Source organism: Poecilia reticulata, chromosome 11 (genome assembly GCF_904066995.2).
Source record: "Poecilia reticulata chromosome 11, P_reticulata-male-v2, whole genome shotgun sequence".
NCBI classification, from domain to species: Eukaryota; Metazoa; Chordata; class Actinopteri; order Cyprinodontiformes; family Poeciliidae; genus Poecilia; species Poecilia reticulata.
Window position 1 is genome coordinate 8,370,043 of NC_088840.1, and position 17,959 is coordinate 8,388,001.

At 36.2% G+C, this 17,959-nt stretch overlaps 1 protein-coding gene across 2 annotated transcripts in view; it reads left to right on the forward strand.

Moving 5' to 3' along the window:
* The window catches only part of csmd2 (CUB and Sushi multiple domains 2), a 245,317-nt gene that overhangs the window by 47,020 nt on the left and 180,338 nt on the right, over positions 1 to 17,959 (forward strand). For both annotated transcript variants that reach the window (XM_081612677.1, XM_081612678.1), the window contains exon 3: positions 660 to 772. In XM_081612677.1, the coding sequence (XP_081468803.1) occupies positions 660 to 772 (113 nt within the window). The remainder of the gene's footprint in view (positions 1 to 659; positions 773 to 17,959) is intronic.

The following is a 17,959-nucleotide window of genomic DNA, read 5'->3' on the forward strand; positions in this document are numbered from 1 at the left end:
GCAGGATGGTCAGTTTTTATTACATTTGAAACTTATTCAATTAATCAAACAAGAAATTTACATGTCCTTTTTTGCTCTACTACCAAACTTTAAAAAACCCTAAAATTATAAGAAAGTAATGTTTACCAAAGTACCAATTACTTGTTTGATTGGAGCTGAAATTTGTTATAGAACTAGAAAATTGACACAATCAAATCAGTCGGTTTTCTGCTTAATTAGATCTTTCTTGTTTCATTGAGAATTAAAAAAGTCTTTAAACACCTCAAAAATTTTTGATCATTGGAAAAACTCCATCTAAATATGACACATTGGTAAAAATGACTATTTACTCAGTTTTAATTTTTTTGGTTTCTGTCACTGTGTTTCTTCCCACACTGACTCCACTGCAGGTTTATGTCTGCAGTAACTACAGTTGCACCATTTGCTAAAGAAATGCTAAATATGTCAAGTTGTTATTTAGGATTTTTTAACAGTGTATGGATGATTTCAAAGCTCACCAAGTTGTCTTTACAGTTGCATTGGTAAGTTTGCATTTAGGTGAAAAATACAAAGCAAGCTTACTTGAGACTTTTTTTAAATACTTTTTCAATCGATTGTATTATGGTTTGGATCACAAGACTGAATTTTTTTCTTATTATTTTTATTTTTGTCCCCCATAGGTTAACTGGGTTCCAGCTGCCTTCACCTATTGTGAGTACAGGCTCCAGACTCACCTTGTGGCTGCTATCTGATTATGCTGTCAGCGGGCAGGGATTTAAAGCAGTTTATGAAGGTAAGACTGGTTAGATGTTTCATGAATGCTGAAGTTTTCTTAATTTTTTTTATCGCTGTTGCAGAATACATTTTTAGCAAAATAATTGAACTGATAGGATCTTGAAAAAAACTGTGCAAGTTGTCAATGATTGCTATTACTTTTATTTACAGAATTCTAATTGTTAACTCAGTGTTTGAAATTTCTTTACAAAGTCAAGTGTTGTTTTATCATAGGAGATACAAGCATTAGGAAATAGAAATAATTTACTGTATACCTCTACTTGCTTATCTTATACTCCAGGTATTTAGTTGACCTGTACTGACATGCTGCATCTGCCAGAAATGCGTTGGTTAACTTGTGCGGCTACTTAAAAAAAAAAAAAAAAATCCTTATGGACTATAGATATTTTAGGTCCTTATGGACTATAGATATTTTAGGTTATATAAAATGTGTCTCAGAAATCTAACATTCTGCTAGGCCTGGTTGAGCATCTTTATCATGATGATTAAACACTTAATTTTGGGAAGGCTGGTGTTATTTGTTCCAAATTTCTGACCCATTGTGGAGGTAGTAAGAAGTGTTATGGATATATTGTACTTATAAATTCTCATTAGCAATGACTGACGAGGTCACAGACCATAATCTCTGTCTAAAAATAGTCAAAGTCAAGATGGCAAAAGGACAATTTACTCCTTTCAAAAGCAACAGGGAGATTGTGGTTGTCTTTTTAAACTAAACTTCTAGATTTCTGAGAGCTAACCTCAACGGTTTTGTGTATATATATTTTAAGCTATTTAGTTTTGATTATACACGTAGTCAACAATTTGTCCATACAATGCTTTTTGTGAAATAATAGAGCTCTTTGCTCCTGTGATAATTTCAGTTCATTCAGCAACAGGAGGAATTTGTACAAAGTCATAATTACCTGTCTCCTTCCTCACATGACACTGGCAAGCCCTACTAGAACGACCTATGCCATAGGAGAAAAGATAAGTGCTCTGCTGTGCTGACATGTGGTGCTGCCCTCCAACTTACAGTGAATGTTAATTGGATTGTGAAAAATAGAAGTGATATGCAAATAAGAACCGTCTCCCTTTAACTGTGCACAGGACACAATTTATCCACTGATGTTACATGTTCTATCTGAAACATTTGGCAAAGACATAAAGCTAAAAGGAACATTTCATTTATGTCTTGCCACAAAAGAACACAATAAGGTCTTTGTAAATTGTGGTTAATTAATATTGGCTGGAAGCTGAGAAACCCCAGGATGATATCATGTTGCTTTTAGCTGATCAGTGCAAAGGCTGTTTGACTGGAAGCCACTATCAATACCTGCTGCTATGCTTTGATTGAATTTAGTTTTCAGTCAGCAACAGTGCAGAATGGTCAACAATGAGCAAGTTAGTGACACAAAGATGTTTGTATAGCCTCCATGATGTGAGCATGATACATTTACCCGGGGGTTGCATGTACTGCAAACTTGCAGCTTTAGGCCTTATGCTCAGTGTGGGTTAAGTTGTTCACTTTAAACTCAGTTTGAGTCCATTGTTGAGATGATTGATGTTTACTTTTGCAGGTCATTTCATAGCACTAAAGTATGATGGACAACCACAAGCCTGTTTGCACACAGGATTTGCACATAATCTCATTTATGCACATAATCTCCCATTTATGAAAGTAGCAAAGCTGCATAGCGTGTTCATTCCAAGCATGTATGTGTACATTATTAGGTTTTGGAGAATTACTTTATTCACCTGCAGCTTTAGGTGAATAAAGAAACAACTGACCTGGAGTTTGAACTCTGGTGCATTCGTCCAAAGTGAAAAGTGTAAGTGCATGTGCATGTGTGATGTAGTGATTTGCTTGGTCCACTCATTTTACAAGATTGGAAATGTGATATCAGTTCACTGTCAAATTTGATGCATGAATATTGCCTGTGGTTATGTTATCATAAATAGATGCCTGTGTAGGTCTGAACGTTTTTTTCATTTTTTTGGGTTGTGGGGATCGCCCGCGGTATCTTATATTCTTAAACCTGTCACTAGCATGTTGGCATAATAACACTACTCATTGCATCAAATTCTGCTCTGCTGTCTGAATTTTTATTTTGCAGTAGCTTACATATTGACTTTTAGTATGTTCCTGCAAATGTTCTAAAAAAAACTTTTAAAGGTTCCAGTAAATTATAGGTTGAAGGACTGTTTTCAGACATTGGAAAGCAAAGACACTTTGGCACTTCAACAAACTGCTTTGCCTTGTTATGAAGTGTCCAAAAATAATAACCATGTTGCAGTTTATCTTAAAATTACAGCTCTCAGCTGATGAGCATTAAAAAAAAACACTTAATGAAGCTAATTCTGAATCCTTTGTTTCATGTCTTTACTCTTTGGTATAAATATAGTCCCCCCTCCGGGGAGCTGCATAAGATGTGTGCAGTACAGATGTCATTGTTAAAAAGCACCAATCCAACCATGAAGGATACCAACACACTGAGGAACAACTCAGCCGAACGCCTCGTCAAGCAATGCCACAGAAACTAAACACAGACTCCAAGCCCAAGCAATTATTTGGGCATCTAACACAAACACAAAAATGGCTCCTGTTCACTGCTCTGCTAGTACTGACACCACCACTGTTGGCAAACCTCACACATTTGAAAGCAAAGACATTGCTCTTTACAAAGAATTTGTGTCTCATCCCCTGTCTGACAAAAACTTGGTGTTAACAGTAAAATGACAGGAAAAAAAAATTATATATATATATATATATATATATATATATATATATATATATATTTGTGGTCCAAATTTCCCTTCAAGTTCTCAGTCCTGTTGGTAATGTGTACTCCTCTGACCCTGTACTGATTTTAAATAAATTTTGATAACTTGCACAAAGACAAAGAAAATTCTCTTGACTCTGGCTGGTTGACAGAGGTGTGACTCATCAAAATTGACCAGCTAGTGGCTTTAATGAGATTCTGCCTTTTGCTTAGGGACAAGCTTACGCCAACTGGAAAATGTTTAGATGTCTGAGTGAACTGTCAAAGTGAGCCAAAAGCAATTTTATATGAATAGCATGAGAAACCGCACTATCTGTAATTAATTTTCTTGTCGGTGTGTGGGAAAGATCAAATGGCAGATATGTTGACAAGACGTACCCAAAAGGCAAATTGGACATTCTGCCTTCCAAAGCTGTCTTAACATTTCTGTTAGTCTATTTAGGCTCACTCTTTTAGCATCAAAAGTTGTAATAATATAATTTGATATTACTCTATGAGTATAACCTGATTCAAAGATGGATTTAAGAATGTTTTTTTTCTAGGCAGAGATTAAAACATATAAAAATTTCTACAGTGAAAAAATATGGGTTGTTACTCTGTAACAGTAACATCAGACTTGCACTTTTATAGTAATCGCATGTCGCAGCTTTCCTTTGAGACACAAATTACAAAAAGTAATGCTCTGCTTTATTGGGGAAGGGATCATTTTGGACAGGAGGGTGGAACCCCCCCCCCCACATTTCTTTTTTTAAAGAGGTTAATGATGAGTGGTTTTAGTTGGATTCTTTTGCCTTTAGTATGTTTGGATGCAAATGTCACAGAATCTGTTTCAAGCTAATTGGCTTCTAAAAGTGGAGCTTTTGGCAGTAAAGCCTCAGCACACCAACCTCCTTTTTATATTAAGACCATGCTTACCAACCACCATTTTGGTGGGAGCTCATCTCGTCTATATTAGATATGTTCTTTTTCAGCCCACACTGCAATAAGCCTAAGTGCTGCACAGTCCATCTCCCGAACACACTGCGTAATGGCTGAGACCACTCTGGAATCTCTCCCCTCTTGTCACCATGGCAACCACAAAGCTCTGTTTTTTTGTGTTTTTTTTGGGGGGGGGAGAGCTTCACCCCATATTCTTCCTTCCCCTCTCCTCTGTCTCTTTGCAAACTCTTTACTCATGTTTAATCTGTAGCAATGGAGAAGTAGCTAAAGGAGGCAAAGGGAATTGGGAACATTTGCTAAGCCTCAGAAAATATCTGCTGGGAGTGTTAAAGCACTCTTATCTTCTCATATATTGCTGCAATCCTTGTGCATAACCACTGCATCTTTTTTTCCCCCTTATTTATCTCTTATTCTTTTTTCCTCTATGCACTTTGCACCTTCTTTCTGATTCTCAGCATTTCCTGATACATGCGTTATCTTCCCTGTTTCTGCCTCTTTCTTTAATAACGTGTTGTGATCATCATCGAGTTATGTCTGTCTGTGTTGCATAATCAATGTGCTTCCCAACTGGGTCATGTGAAGCAAAACCTCAGCCAACTCTTCTGCATGTTTCAAGCATTCTCACTCCCTATCGAGCTAATCTTTGTAGGTGTTTGTGTAAAGAGAAAGGGGGGAAAAAAGGTCAATATTTATAAGCAGTCAAGTAAATATATTTCTCTTAGATTAAAAGTTTAAGTATGTTAAAACAGGTTTTCTTATAAGTTACTTTTTTTCATGTAAAAAAATAAAAAAGGCTCAAGGGAGTGTCTGGGCAGCTGTATTGCTTTTTATGCATCCATTAAAGCTGATCTAGGTTATTGACCATCTTCTAACTCAAGCAGCCTTGGCACTTCTCCTCCATCCCGCTCTGTGTTTGAGAGAAAGGAAAGTGGGGGCTGACTAAATAAAGGTGATGAGAGAGCAGCAGAGCGTGAGAGAGTTTAGTGTCTGATTGATAACTGAGCCTTGTCCCTATAGTGATGCGTTTTCTCCAAATGAAAGTAATGACGGAGGTTAAGATAAATACACTCAGCACCAATTCTCCAATCTTACCTTTTTTTTTTTTAAGAAACACAAGGAATAAAAAATATTTAGTGAAAGGTAATAATTATGGCTGTGATTATGCATTTCTGTTTCACAAAAACAAGGTTTCTTTGCATGTTGTTACTGGTTGCTTTGTTGAAATTGTTTTGATTAGGCCGAATGTGCAAAAGTAATTGAGGTAATTCCAAACACATTCATGTCTATTATTAACTTTATGTGGTCAGCTTTATTTATCACGGTAGATTTTCCAAATATCTAGCTCACGCATTATCATCATTATGGTCATGTTGGTATTATTGGATTTTTGTGAGTAATACACTGAGTCAAGGCGAATAACTGTTTTCTTACATTTATCATTATTTAATTTGTATGCTGTTCTGCAGCTCACAACCAATTAAACTAGAGAACTGTTGTGCTGTTTACTAATAAACCCGTACAGTGTTCATTCCAAGTAAGCTAATGAGGATTAAATATGCAGTTTTGCTCTGGCTATATGTTAGAAACTTAAAAACGGCTTTAATTTTACGTGGCCTCAAACTGCTCAAAACCATAGATTATAAAACTTGAAGTGTATTTGATTATGAAAACAACACGATACATATGTGACCGGCTTTGATACCTTACTTCAATTCAGACAGGTTGTAAAATTACATTATCTAAAAGCTAATTTTGAGAACAATCTAATTAAACTCTCTTGGAACAGGAATAAACTATGTTTCTCATTTACTAAACCCCCAAAGTAGAGTGATATTGGTAATACTTAGTGACTAAGTAAAGCTGCATTATTCCTATTTTCATAAAATGAGGTAGATGCATACCATACACATTTTCAGTGTTTTGTAATTTGCATAGAAGTTGTCTAATGTACTTTTTTTATGCATTAGCTGGGCTATAGCAAAAATGTAAATCTGCATAAAGAATGCAGAGAATCTCCTGAGATGGATTTGAAACCAGAGTAATCTGCATTTTGAAGGCAGTGTGAATTATGAAAGCTTGGGATTAGTATTTGAAGATAAGACTTTAGCTTTAGATTCCAGTACCAAAGTAAATATGGCACATTTTGTGCTTCATCTGTACGAGCACAAGTGTTTATTCAACAAGTGATACTTGCTATATTCCCTGATAAGAATCTGTGATCCCAGAGGCGTTTTTGAAGCTCTGCTCTCTGATGAATAGAAAATAACTAGTCACATTTCTCAGAACCCAAGCAAGGACTAAAATTCATGTCTTTGACTCTTACTGGACTTATACATATTTTCAATTCCTTTGCAGTTGGGAGTTATTTTATTTATTAGTTAACATTCAGATGTCTGTCCTTTACATTGTTTTGAATCTTCTGTGCAATAAACGACGTTGGAATACATTTAATTTTTTGGGATATTTGTCTAAATTGTCTGAAGTATGTTTGTCTGTGGCACAGAGAAAGTAAGAGGCGATTATATTTCTGGAAAAGATAAAAAAAAAAAAAAAAAATTGAAGGTAACTAACTTGCTCCTATAGCATTTTGCAGCACATTCTGAAATTCTGAAGCCTGAAACAGAATTAGTCTGTAACATATACTCTCAGACAATATTTTGTAGGTTCAACAAATTCAAATGTTAAATGTGTGGTAATAGAGAAATGCAAAATCAAACTTCAGAAAATGAGGTAAGCAGATAGGGTGAATGCAAAATATTGGATCTTTGCAGGTATTTGACATTTGGTGAAATTACTCAGCATTAGTGAAACAATAAAGCATGACAATGACTGATCAAATTTTGGGAAGTTTTCTGGGGAAATGAGCGCAACTAATAAATAAGTACTTGGTTGCAAGAGTTTTAAAGAAAGAACTGTTCCCATGATGCCTTTAAGAAAGGAAGAGATTGTCTGATGTAGTGGTGATTGGTGTGGCAGAATAAAAATGGAGGACTTGAGCCACGGTTTTATCTTTCTTTAGTGAGTCTGTCACAGATAGCAGAGCTGCTTTACTAGAGCGACGATGCTTGAAGTAAAATTGATTACAACCAGAAACTTCTTTTGAAAGAAATTAAAAATCCTAAAACTTAAAAAAAAACAACAACTTGCCTTTGTATAGAATAGAAGTAATAAACCAGCTAAATGCTTTCTACTTTTTTTAAAGGCTTCTAAGCAAAGGCAACGCCTAACTGGCTATGAATTTAATGCATATTCTAGAAAAACATCAAGCTGTTTCTTAAAATAATTCATAGAATTTCACTGAAATAATAAACAATCATTTGATTTAGCCATAAAGTCTAAAGTCAAAACTTTCATCTTAGTGATGAAATTGCTGCTATTTCAACTAGATCTCCTGACATTCCAATATCCGAACACCATTACATTTATACTAGTGTTTAAGCAAATCAAGTTTCGTTGTTGCTTTTGCCGCTCATTTTGTTTTGGAAACGGAGACAAATTAAATGCCCTGGTGGTTTTGACCAAAGTGAAAAGTTGCCTCCATCACAGCAGAATGCATTTCTAATGCTTTTCTTCACCAAAGAACTGCTCCAAGCAAAAAGTTCTTCCTTTTTGTGTTCTGGATGCGGTATGCTTATTCATGTGGTGCAATGTTTGCTCTGAGGAGGCGATCACAAAAAGTAGTCTATTTGGTAAAAAAAAAAAAAGAAGAAGTGCTTACTTTAAGGAGAGCCTGAACTGAGCTACTCTTTAACTGCAAACACTACTGTGTGCCCACATTTGTTGCCATTTGAAAAATACAGTGTTTGACTGTGAGTAAGCAGATCTCTGTTTGGTAGGTTGTGGTTATTTTTAGTTTTCTGGAGTCGAAGTCAACTTCTCTAAGACATCATGTTTTGATTATTGTGCTGCATTTCTTTTTTCAGCCTAAAAAACATGTTGCTTTCAAAGTTTCCAAAAAAAAAAAAGCCACCAACATACTCTCACACATTTCCTGCTAAATGTTTCAAACTTAATTTTCCTGATTTATATAACAGTATTTGATCAAAGAAAATACGTGATGCTCATTTATGCTAAGCTTGGCAAAAGATTGAAGTGTTTTTGGTGATTTTGAATTCCTTCACTTTTTTGCTATTTTTTATTTTTTTTATAGTCTTCACAAGTGAAGACCATGTTTAACAGTTGCTGTTTCTGCACAAGCCATATGCCAGCTTTTCATTTCTATGACAAGCTAACAGGACACAGTTTTTATTATGATCTTCTTTCCCCTCCAGAGCTTTTTTTTTTTTTTTTTTACCCACTTTCTGGGTGATTTGGTTGCAAGTCATAGTCCAGCCTGTGGTTAGCAAAAAAAAAACAAAAGCATGCCTGCACCGCACTGATGTTGCACTGTCACAAACACTTCACACACACTACACAATCACATCCATTTGCACAAATGGAAACACAATTCTCGTTGAGACTTCACATCTGCTGCTTGGTAGAGCGTGTCCAAAACGGTCATTATTCCTTGTGACGCGCTTACTTTGGGAAGGTTTCCAGGGTTTCAGGATCTGTGCAAATGTCCCTTTCTAAAAAAATCATGCTACATCTGCCTGGTGTTATATTTTATACATATTTCACTAGGCAATTTGAAAGCATGCGTAAGCTCAGAATAAATTCACCACAGCCATAATAAAAGGGATGTTTCAAGCTGCTTTTTTTTTAGGTCAACTGTCGAAAAAAGAACACTTACTTGCTTTCGCTTCAGTGTGATGAAACAATGGAAAGAAAGAAAAAAATCATAACATCTACTGCTAGTTATAGTCATGGTAACACTTCAAGTGACTATAAAGAATTTGCACACACTGTTCATAATTAAAAATGTCATACTGTTATCTATTCAGGCAGTAAGAGTGAACTTTAGCTCTGCGTTTCTGTTTTGTTTTCAAATGATAGTATCATGTTTTAACTGTTGAGTCTGATGCATCAACATTGTACAAAATGAACAAAATGTGGTTAAATGTGCTCTCAAAATGAAGCAAGGGTGTGTTATGTTTCTTTTTTTTTCTTTTAATGTGGGACACATTGTGATAACTGTAAAATAATCATGATATACTTTTGTCACCACAAAGATACAACAATGACTCTGGTAGTAGACGAAGCTATAGGGAGTCTTTTTGCACCACACCGATCGAGGTCATCCTAACAACCATATCAGAGAAACACAAGCAACGCCACATGGCACATTTGCTGTGCTGTTACTCATGCACAGCTCTGTCTCTTCCAGTGCCATGCATTTTTTAGAGGGTTAGCTCATCTCCCCAGAAAGCTCCACAAAGCCAAACTGCTCTCTTTTCTCCTTTAGGGATAAAGGGATCAAATGTAACCTCGAAACCACTTTGCTAGTAAAGTGGTTACCTGCTCTATTCAATTAAACTCACCAAAAAGTTGACGGTGTGTTAGTCCTGTGCAACCCTAGCACAATAGTGTGTTCCTTTTGTTTAAAGTGGCTTGTGGATTTGCTGTATGGTAATGTAATTTTTCAAGTCCATCCTTAGGCAATCTTAATTGGCGGTTTTTTTTTTTCTTCTTTTTTCTGACAGATTAAGGGATAGTTCTCTTTTTGTTAAGGGATCATAATTGGTTAAATAACATTTAAAACCAGTGTATGCAACAATGCAAATAGGTACTTCAGTTAGTCTGTTTTTTTTCAGCTGATGGAGTATATATGAAATGCTGATTTGTTCTCTGCTCCGCTGTTAGCTAAGTGAATATAGTTCTCAATATCTTAATTAGTATGCATTTAAACAGAAATGTTGTTCTACGTACAGAATACAGCTGCACAATAACACATGCTGTATAAAGTGCTTGTGCTGCCAGGTTAATGAAAAGTGATTGTTGAACCCTGAGAAGGTTAAACATGCCATGTGGGTGTGATAATTGTGTACAATTTTCTATGGTTGACCTATGTTTGAAAACTTTATCTTTAAAGTCAGTGACCCATGCATTTTCTATGGAGTGAAATGGCTTTGTTGTTTTGTTTTTCTTAGATCAAATCTATTTTCTGAGTGCACATTCAAGTATGCATGTGCATTTAGGACCGAGGTGAAACCATTTGGTATGTTATTGGCTTTGTTGTGCTTCTTCCAGGCACCCGGAAGCGTGACCATATAAGGCCCACACTGGCCTCCTTACACTGGCTGCCCGTTTCATATCGAATAGATTTTAAGATTCTTTTAACAACTTATAAAGTTTTAAATGGGTTGGCTCCTCCTTATCTTCAGGATCTTTTGAAATTTCATTCTGTGTCAAGAACTTTAAGATCAAATAATCTGCTGCCACTGAAAGTCCCTCGGACTCGACTCAAGAGAAAAGGAGATCGGACTTTCTCTGTAACTGCTCCTATTCTCTGGAATAATCAACCTCTCCAGATTAGACCTGCCCACAGCCTTGAACATTTTAAATCACTTCTTAAAACTCATTTTTATTCTTTGACATTCAATTGAGGCCTGACACTGTTATTATTTTAACAATATATATAGATTTTTATTTTCTTGTGTTATTTCTCTTTTTCTTTTTATCAACTTACTTTATTATCGTTTTTGTACAGCACTTTGGTGCAGTTTTACATCTGTTTTTAAAGTGCTATATAAATAAATTTGACATTGACATTGATGGAAAGCATTGTGATTTTGCTTTTCGCCCTTTTCATGTTGAACTGAACATTTCTGTGCAAGGTGTAATCACTATGGGCAGAAAAGGTTTGGACTTGTAGTGTAATTGTGTCCATTTACGCTTAGGGACTTGAAATGTTAGCCCAGAAAATTCTGAGCCTTTTTGAAAGCAAGATGTAATCCCAGTTTCACAGGGAACTGAATCAATGGTATCCGCAATCACGTTTTCCCATAAAAACTTGAGCCATCATATTTAAGCCAACATAATTCTTGTTTGTATGTTGGGCCTCTTTTATTGTTTATTCTTTTAAAAATGTAGTGCCTTGCAAAATAATTTGTACCCCTTGATTTATTTATTTGTTTTAGATATTTTTTTAACAAACAAACGTTTACTTACTTTGTGGGGATTTCATTTGACAAACCAAGAGAAAGTAAAACTTCAAGGTGAAGGGGTGACACGGAGTTTTTGCAATAAAAATCCCTTAAACTCCAATACACTAGAGTTACTGTGCTGCAACCTATGAATTCATTCCCACTTGGACACAATTGAATTAAATTGCTGAATTTCCTCCTCATCATGTCATCACGTGAAAGGGTTACCTACTTCTCAGAGGTAATTATTAAAAAAAATAAAGCAAAGGGAGATTCTGTTGGCTTCTCTTACCCTCCGCTGCAGCATAGGTTGACCAAACTCTGGACATGTTGCTGGAGTTGAGGGTCGAGCCCGTTGTGTTTGTGATCTACTATACAACTTGAAGTGGCAAAAAGAAAATCAGTTTTTAAAGTTGGTGTGCAACTGGAGAGATACATTTCTGCTGTTAAGGTTTCTTTGTTAGTTTAATTGTATCTGGCAAAATCAAGTAAACGATGCATTCCTGCCATCAACTGAAGTACCGACAGGAGATGTGAGCGCAATTGTGCTGTGATGTATGCAGCACATCATACTGCATACATCACAGCACATGACGTATGCAGTACATATGTATAGTACACCAATGATTTTTCCATCATTGGTGTACTGTTCACTGGCTTGTTTCTAAAAATAGAATATATGAACGTAATCCTCCATTTTTTTTGCTGTTTATTTTATGGATGGAGCCCTTGAATCCCATCAGCTGTTGTTTTGTTTTTCACTTGGGCTGACGTCAAGTATAAGATGAATTGAATGTGCTACTTTTTATTATTAAACAGCTGTTGAATCTCGTATATCATTAGGATTGCGGTGGTTTCATGTTGCCATCCATGATGAAATACTCAGTGATGGCTATACAGCAACTGGTGCATTGACTCATTAAAATAATTGACGCTAACGAAGTGCCTCCTCCTTTGTTGATGTGTTCAATCTTTTCTGTGTTCACTAGATTGCTTTGATCCACAACTATTCATCAGACAAATTCATTGATGAGCCATGGCCAATTTTCCCCACGAATCCTTTCATACTTTATTGACAGTTCATTATTCACTTGCTGACTACTTAAATGCTATGGTCATAATCAACGTCTTTTGTTCAGGCAAGTTGTAATTTTTTGTCAAATTATCTGTGGCAGTTTTTCTATGAAATTATTTTCTCTGATTTTTCAGCTTTTGAATTTAATAAAACAACCCTTGCTTTCATTAAACAGATACGTTGTCAAAAGCCACGTCAAAGTAATGACTGTTCTTTATTGGATTGCTGAAGGACTCGGAGTTCTGTGTTGTAACAGAACAGAGCTGAATCTTTACAAATGGCGATCGTAAAGAAAATCTGCAAACTTACCGAAGCCATTCACAACAATCATCCCCTCCTCAGAAACGTACGGGTTGGTGGTGCTGGCTTTCCTTTTCATTGACAGACAATGTTTGCCGTGCTCAGCAGAGACCCGGCCTTTGAATGATTTATTGGGGGAAAAAAAGAATGATTTGTTGGAGAGAAAAGAGATAACTGTGAGGTGTTGTGGAAAAACAGACATACATTTTTCATTGGCTGATTGCAACTAAAAAAAATATCTTTACAAGTACCTGGAGACGACATCTTGTTGCAAGAGGAACTGAAGCGAAACTGAATTGAACTTGCATAGAATAACTGCGGCTTGGCTTTGGATTTGCGTTAAATCTTTAACATCAACAAATGCTCAACTAAGGTTAAATATGCATATAGTTGGAGGACATGGGAGAGGGTCTCACAGTTCAAGGTATTGTTATAAATAACAATGGTGTTATCTGTAATAGTCAGCAGTACTTTTATCAATAACAATACCGCACAGCAATTGTGCCCTGTGGGCTTCCTACACGCCTTAAATAAACAGTTTAATTTACAGCCATCTCATGGAGGATATTATTTATTCATACCAGAACAGCTGAAGTCACGTCATTTAGAGTGGACAAACATGCCTGCCTCTCAATACCAGCTTAATTTGCTCCAACTGGCATTTGTATCTTGAAAATGTGTATTTGGAAATGACTTTTGCCATTTAAAATAAGTGAAATTATAATGATTTGTCCCAGCCTCCCACACAAACGGCAACAACACATTCTCAGCTCTTAAATCATACGTATTTTCTACATTAAACTTATATTATTTCTGGTTATACTGCAGTGTGTAATAATGACAAAGAATGTCAGGGACAAGGTTTCTCTAGGACAACCACCCTGTTTGACATAATGGTGATTTTTTTTTTAAATTAAATAATATTGTAAAAATATATTTTATCACGACTTCTTAAGAATAAGGTGAAGAAATGGGGAGCTTTAGTAGAAGTTCAGCGATCAAGGCTGGTAATGCCAAAAAAAAGGAAGTGACTTGAATTTTACTCTTCTTTTCTCCTTTTAACCCTGTCAGAATTATGAATATTATAAGTAAAATCTATGCACAAGAGATCATGGCGATTTGAATGCGTCTATAGTTATTTCATGCCCTTCAGTCAAATGTATTTTTTCTTTGTCTGAGAATGCAAGACCCTCTAAGAAAAAGAGATGCACAAACCTTTCTAACTGCACTTTCACACATCAACACTTTATCTACCATAACGTCCTCTCTGGTGGGCCTTTACAGTTTCCAAGGCAACCTGAAAGTGCAAAAAAGAGGATTGGCTTAGAAAATGGCAAAGCAAGACTAATACAAGAGGCCAGGTGGAGGACTTTTTATGTTTGGCTTCAACTTTTGAACTGGTCCACTTCGATATATGTCCAACCACGTTTACATTAAAGGTTTATGCGTTTACCCATACTGGTTAGATTGCAATAAAAAATGATGTGTTTTCCAAAGGTAGCATTTAATCTTGTGTGACCTGCTCTCTTCTGCTGCATAGCTCTCTCATGTAAACTTGATTTAAGAATCATTTTATATAAAAAAAAGATTGACTTTCAAATAGTTATGGAGGTTTTATTATGAATGTACTGTGTTGTAACTGATCTGTTTTTGCCTTTTGCCTTCATTGAGTGTTAACTTGATATCTACAACATGCATGTGCAATCCTAACACAATGCTGTGTAAAATCCAACAAAACATACATGTTTACTGTGCATTTTAAAAGTACAGAAAAGTATTGTCCGCTGTTTAAACAAAATTTAAAATTTCAATTAATGTGATGACAGAATGGAGTTTCACTTTACTCAGCTCATTGTAAATGAGCTTCACCTCAGATAACACAGCGCAGTCCATACACAGACAAACGACTTTGGCTTTGTATCATCAGGCTACATTTGTGGATAGCACTCCAAATTGCATTTAAAGACAGTTACTCATGGACATTAGTAATTTTCACACCTGAACCAGGTTTCAAAACTGTGCCACCTCAAGCCCCCTATATCTACTTTCAGCCTTGTCCTTGGTGAAATGAAATTTCTTAAATTCTTGAAATAATTTGATAAAATTATGAACTGTGGATGTTGTGTAGTAAAAATGCTTCCCTGCTGTTATTTGTGGAGCTGTATTCAGAAACTGCACTGATGGGAAACATTAAGCATCAGCAAGAAACTTTGTATACCCAAATCCTCACTTTTAATGATATTGTTAAACTGCTAGATTTCCTGTTCATACCTCTGACTTTTCTAGCCTTTTGCTGCCTCAGCCCCAACTTAATCGAGATGTTACTGCCACCAATTTTAAAATTACATTATTATTATTACTATTTTTTTATTTTTTTAATTAAAATACAAAAAATACATATACACTCCACTGTTGCGTTGTAGCAAAACATTTTAGAATTTCTGGCCAGAGTTTTTTCTTATGGAGTTTGTGACAACGGTGAAACTAAACATGAATTTTTATCATGATACAATTACCCGTTACTTTTCTTTATAAAGGTACACTTCTGTCCCAAGATTTTGAACAAGTTACAGGTACTTCCTCAGAATTTATGTGGGTGTTATTTTGTTTTTTGATATCCATATTTAAAAAAAGAAGCATTTAATGTAATTTTGAACTGTAATGCAGCAGTTGTTGTGGTTAAAAATATATTTGTTTTAATCAATTTTCACCCTAATTAGTAATTACCGCTTTGAAATTTAGCTCCATGTGGCTGATTAGCTTGTCTTTTTTAAAGTTGTATATAATTACATACACAATTATGTTGCTCTCATTAACTCATAAGTTTGCTTTTGAAGTTGTAAAAAGTTAGTAAAACCCTAAGCATTTTATTCGATCTCGCTATAAATCTGCTCAAGTCCATATTTAAAATTACAGTAACAGAACCTTGTACCTGACTTTGAACATTTGTACAATGGGATTTCGGGGGGTTATATGTTTTTGCTGTCAGTAGAGAGATAAGCCTGAAAAAGCCATACGGATTTAGATGGGAAAATACAGAGTCCAGGCTGTACACAGATGCATCCATCTCCCCTCCAAACTTCCCCTAGCCACATCTCTCATCCATCTCCCGTCTTTCCTTGAAGTGTCTGATACTCTCTGATCCCTCCTAGTTTAGTCTCGTATATAGTGAATGGGTACTGAATGGCACATTATTCCATTTTACAGACAATGTGGAGTGCCATCAGTTCTGTATGAGTTTCCCTTCACACCTCAACAGCTTCCACACAGCAATTGGCCCTGCACAGCCCTGTGCTGTGCTGTCTGAGTAGGAAAAGATAAGAATGATCTCATCTAGGTTAGAACTTAAATAAGGAAAATATTAACAGCCCATTTAAACAGACACCGGCATATTTTAAGGTAAATTTTAATATACTATTTAAATGCATCTCTACATTACATTTTTTTTTAAAACTTCCTTAAATCTGGTTTTTCCAATAGGAAATGTCCTACTCTAACAAATACATACTTTGATGTAACACTTTATAAGTCCCTTTTAGATCATAGCTTTACAATAAACATGTGACCACAAACTCCCCTTTACTGATCTGGAGGATCTGATCTGTTCATTCAGATATTACAAGTCAATCAGGCAACATTACAGGCCATCCTTTCCCAACCTGTTCTAAGGATTGTAGTTAACTATAAAGGAGCGTAGTTTGTCTTGCATCATCCACTGGAGCAATACTTGTAAGGGATTTCCCTTAGAAATTTCTCAAATGACCGACTCTATACGATCATCATCCAGGCATGTTGATATCTGCATCGGATTCAATAAGGAATGCATTTCTCAGTTCAGATGTAGCCTGAAATATTACGTGGTGCATCCATTCTTGCGGAGCGCGGCAGATTCCTGCTACGTCCTCAGCTGTCTTTACTTTGTAATGCATCGCTTCGTCAAACTCGTTCCGCAACAATTTGTTTCCACTTGTAGTTTGTACAGGTTTTAACTTCCTCTCAACGTGGATTCAACACAGGACTTCGACCTGTGTTGGGACCTTCTGATTAATTTGAAAGTGTCAAGAACATGTGTATGATTAGAATGATCATACACATGACTTTACCAGTCAGCCGTAACAATATTACCTGTGACAGATGAAGAGAATAATACTGATTATTTCTTCATTATGGCACGTTGTAGTGTATGGGCTATAGACTGTCATCAAAATTGATGTTTAACAATCTAGAATAAAAGGTACGTGAAGAGATTTTAACTAGTTTAACAAGGGCCAAATTGTGACTGCTGGACGACTGAATCAGAGCCTTTCCCAAATGTCAGCCCTTGTAGGGTGTTTCCAAGCCACAGTGGTGAGTATCTATCAAAACCAGCCTAAAAAGGAACACAACTGAAGCAGCAAGAAGATCCTGGGCATCCAAGTCTCGCTGATGCCAATGGATAGCAAAGGCTGGCTGGCTGGCTTTGGTGATTGGATCCAAAAGACTACCTACTGGAGCTGAGATTAGTGCAGAAGTCATTACTGGTTCTGATAAGAGTGCATGAGAATACACTGTGCATTTCAGTTTGTTACATATTAGATGGCAAAACTGTCCACCAGTCATGGTACACATAGAGACTCCCATCTCCTGCCTAACTCCGCAACAATGAGCATGTTGTTCACAAAACTGGACCATGGTGAAATGTAAGGTGTCCTTTTTTGTAAAATCCCTTGAGAAAACGTTCATTGTGAATCTGCGGACCATAAATGGTGAATTCAATTGTCCTGTTTTAATGAATCATGGATAGCAAAATACCTACCGCTTGCCTGTGAATACATGGCAAGTGACCAGGAGACACCATGAGAAGAATGCAAGTTGAAAGAGAAGATGTGATACGTTGGACAATATTCTGACAAATCCTGATTTCCATAAATATCTGTGATGCATACCACCTACATAAGCATCGTTGCTGGCTGCAAACACACTTTCAAGAAAAGAACATTCCCTAACAGGCCGTGGCCTCTGTGTGGCGGGGTAATGCACCCCGTCATGAAGCAAAGCTAGTTCAGGGTTAGTTTATGGAGCACAGCGGCAGGTTTGAGGTTTTG